Below are 3,260 nucleotides of genomic sequence, written 5' to 3'. Positions count from 1 at the left end.
CCGCTTGTGACAAACCTAATGGGGGTGGCAGAGAAACAGTGAATGAGTGGGAGGGGATTTTATAGTTTAAATCGCAGTCACCCCGAAGGAGATGGCAGGATGAAGCAGCAGCTTTTTATATCTTCGCACTTGATCGCAAAGGGGAAAAAAATCCCCACCGTCTTTATTTAAATATTGCTGAACAGCATTTCGAGTATGGCTGATGGCAAAACTGTATGAGGCAGATGTTGCTCTGGCAGGCTAAAGGCCACCCTGCTGTCTCGCAGGCGCTGCTGCACCAGGGCTGGAAACGGCTGCAATACAGACGCCAGCCCCGAGCAGCCAAGGGTTTGTCACAGAGCCCTCCCCATGCCCCGCACGGGGCGTGCACGAGCCCTGCCGTCCCTTCGGCCTCCAAGGGAAGTTGTCTCTGTGGTGTGTTACATACCTGACACTCGTGGGGTTTTTCTCCTGTGTGTACCAGATAGTGCTTCTGGAGGTGAGCCAGCTGCGTGAAGCCTTTATTGCAAGTCTGGCATTTAAACGGTCTCTCTCCGCTGTGCACTCGGAGGTGCACCTAGGGAGAAACAAAGCAATTAACAATTTGCAGCTTCCAGCACTGAAACAAAAGTACTTTCAGATGTTTCCTAACGTTAGCGGAAGACTCTCGTTGCCAAAACACAGTGTTATCATCTACTTAATTCAGTGGTGTCAGTATGAAAACACTGTCTGTACAACCATGCTTTCTTGCTGGGGAGTGCTGTATTAAGCCCAGACTGATAAAGAGCCTAATGAGCAAGGGAGGCCTGTCCCTACTTTTCCTAGAAAACCTTCTAGGGAAAAACCAGAAACCTCCAAGAAGACTCACGTCTCATTCTCCACTGCCTACCTTCAGATTGGAGAGCTGACCAAAGGTCTTGGAGCAAACATTGCATTCGTACTTGATCTTCCCATTCTGCTTCTTCAGTGGGTATGGGAGGGTTTTGTAACCAGTCACATTCCTCTTACTTTTAATAAGATTCATGGCTTCTTCACCACCGGTGGCAGCCAGCACTGCTGAGGTAGGTTTAGGTTGCATTATGTGTTCCGAACTGGCTGCTGTACCAGCTGTGGGTGACCCGCTGGTAGGGCTGCATGGCTTGTCCTTCATGCTGGCAGCAGCGCCCGTGATAGAGAAGGCACTGTTAGGTGCTGGTATGAGGAAGTCTCTCGGATGATCAGGCTGCAGCAGTCGACGGCCTCCTTCACTGGGCAATGAACTGGGGAGCGTGGTGGGGTTCAACATGTGATGGGAAAGGCTACCTCCGCTGAGCAGGTTGCCATAGAGAGGATACATCCTTGGGAAAAGGTTGAAATTGTTGATGCCATTGATATTGTTCAAAGCACTCAGGTTATTACAGCTCATGTTGAAAGGAGGTAACAGGAATTTGGGATAGTGGGGGCTATAGGACGGTAGAAAGGCAGGTGGGAGGTGGCCAGGGGGTGCGTATCCGGGATAAGACCCCAATCCTTCTGAACCATACGATCCGTTCAAGTAAGAGTACGGTTCTCTGTGCTCTTGGGAAGTAGGCGCCAGGGGCGAAACCGTGACCCCTGGACTGCTGTGAGGGCTTGAACTTTTTAAACTTTGGTCTGGGCTGCTCCTCCCGGAAGGACTCGGTGTAGTAGATGTCTGGATGGGCGAGTGAGTAATGTAGCTGGGTCTGTCCATCCCATAGGCTAGGGAAGCTTTCAGATAGTCTTCTGGAATGTGAGGTCGGATCGGGTAGACAACTCGAGGGAAGAAAGACCTCTCCGGGCTGTAGTTCTTACGCAAATCATCCAAGCCTTTTTCTGGAGTAACTGGTGAAATGTTGGTCTGAAAGAAGTCTTTTCCTTTTGGAGGATTGGATTCCATTTTCAGGATTTCTTTCACACTGTGCTCCTTCTTTGGGATGCTTTTCTGGTAGAGCTCATCTTTATCAGCACTGTGCTGCTTTGGATTAACGTGGGTTTGTGCTGAAATACAAAGACAAGGTAATGATTATTTAGATATGCCACTGTCATTATCTCTTTCCAAAACACAGTCGAACTCCTACAAGTTTAGTGGGAAGGAAGGGCCACTCTCAGAGATGAGCAATCATTTAACTCACCAAAAAATCAATTTCTGTGTGAAGAAATGCCTGCTGGTATTAAGTGTTAATAAAAGGCATTGTTAATTTAAGGGATACCAACCAGTACATACAGAGCTGGATGACGATTCATTTGCATAATGCTAGACTCCACTGCAAACTGATTTCACCTTTCTTTCCCCTCAGATTTGACTAGCTTCGCTATTGGAGTCTATTTAAGCAGATTCCTAATAAATGTGGTTAACAAGCATTTGTTCACAATACAGGTTTAACAGAAGGACTTTGCAGAACACAAGCTCCCAGAAATGTTCCTCAGTAAAATAACAAGGCATGACAAATTGGCTTTTGCCAAACCGCAGCAGTCACTTCACCAGCCAGTTCAATTACTTACAGTACCAAAAACCCCATGGCTGGCTAGGATGAAAGCCTTCTTCAAAGAGAAGGTATTCTCCATCAGTAAACAGATCATTACTCATTAAATATACGGCTTCGGAACATCTACAACAAAGCAGACTATTTACTGCAGATTTCTGTGGCATTCAGTCTATGCAAAACTCCTCTGCTTACAGCTGTACTTTATAAAAAAAATGCTGAAGCAAAGCAAAAGAAAGCACGACTGGTTGGCTCCAGCTTAAGTTGAAATGCACTTAAAAAAAAAAGGGGGGGGGTGAAGGGAGGGAGAAAAGAAATATGTATTTAGAAGGAAACAGAAGCTGTCATCCCTTTGGCTCAGTTCAGCAAATACGTTGTTCATTTGTAGTCAGAGACTCTTCCTTGTCATCCGGACATAATGTAACATAAACAGTACTCTGAAAGATGTCTTCAACAGAAAACAAAGTCTGCTTTTATCTAATCATCTCCCAAAGCTAATAGTTGTATAATCTTGAAATGATGGCTTGTAAGCTATTTCATTTTAGGGGAAAAACTACAATAAAGTTTCGTATTTGTGGTTACTTGTGTGCAAGGTTTTCCTTCAGGAGGTACAAACCAACGCCAATAGGCTTGTGACTCAAAAGTATCGCGGCCCTTTAGCCAAGTTTCTGCTTTTCTGATTGACTGTTCTTACTTCACTAATTGAGGTAAGAAACGTTTATTTCTGATTTTTGGAGGACCAGCTGAACCCAGTGAGGAAGACAGAAACAAGCAATGACCATGCCACTTCCAGCAGGA

General features: G+C 45.7%; 1 protein-coding gene across 1 annotated transcript in view; it reads right to left on the bottom strand.

Moving 5' to 3' along the window:
- PRDM1 (PR domain containing 1, with ZNF domain) overlaps positions 1-3,260 on the bottom strand; it is a gene marked incomplete at its 5' end in the record, with an annotated part of 14,467 nt that overhangs the window by 641 nt on the left and 10,566 nt on the right. The window contains 2 exons of the mRNA XM_010141617.1: positions 419-556; positions 869-1,977. Coding sequence (XP_010139919.1) covers positions 419-556; positions 869-1,977 — 1,247 coding nt within the window. The remainder of the gene's footprint in view (positions 1-418; positions 557-868; positions 1,978-3,260) is intronic.

The sequence above is a fragment of the Buceros rhinoceros genome, unplaced genomic scaffold, assembly GCF_000710305.1.
Source record: "Buceros rhinoceros silvestris isolate BGI_N320 unplaced genomic scaffold, ASM71030v1 scaffold24328, whole genome shotgun sequence".
Taxonomy (NCBI): domain Eukaryota; kingdom Metazoa; phylum Chordata; class Aves; order Bucerotiformes; family Bucerotidae; genus Buceros; species Buceros rhinoceros.
Note: the sequence above shows the minus strand (reverse complement) of the source record. Positions and strands in the feature narration are given on the sequence as shown.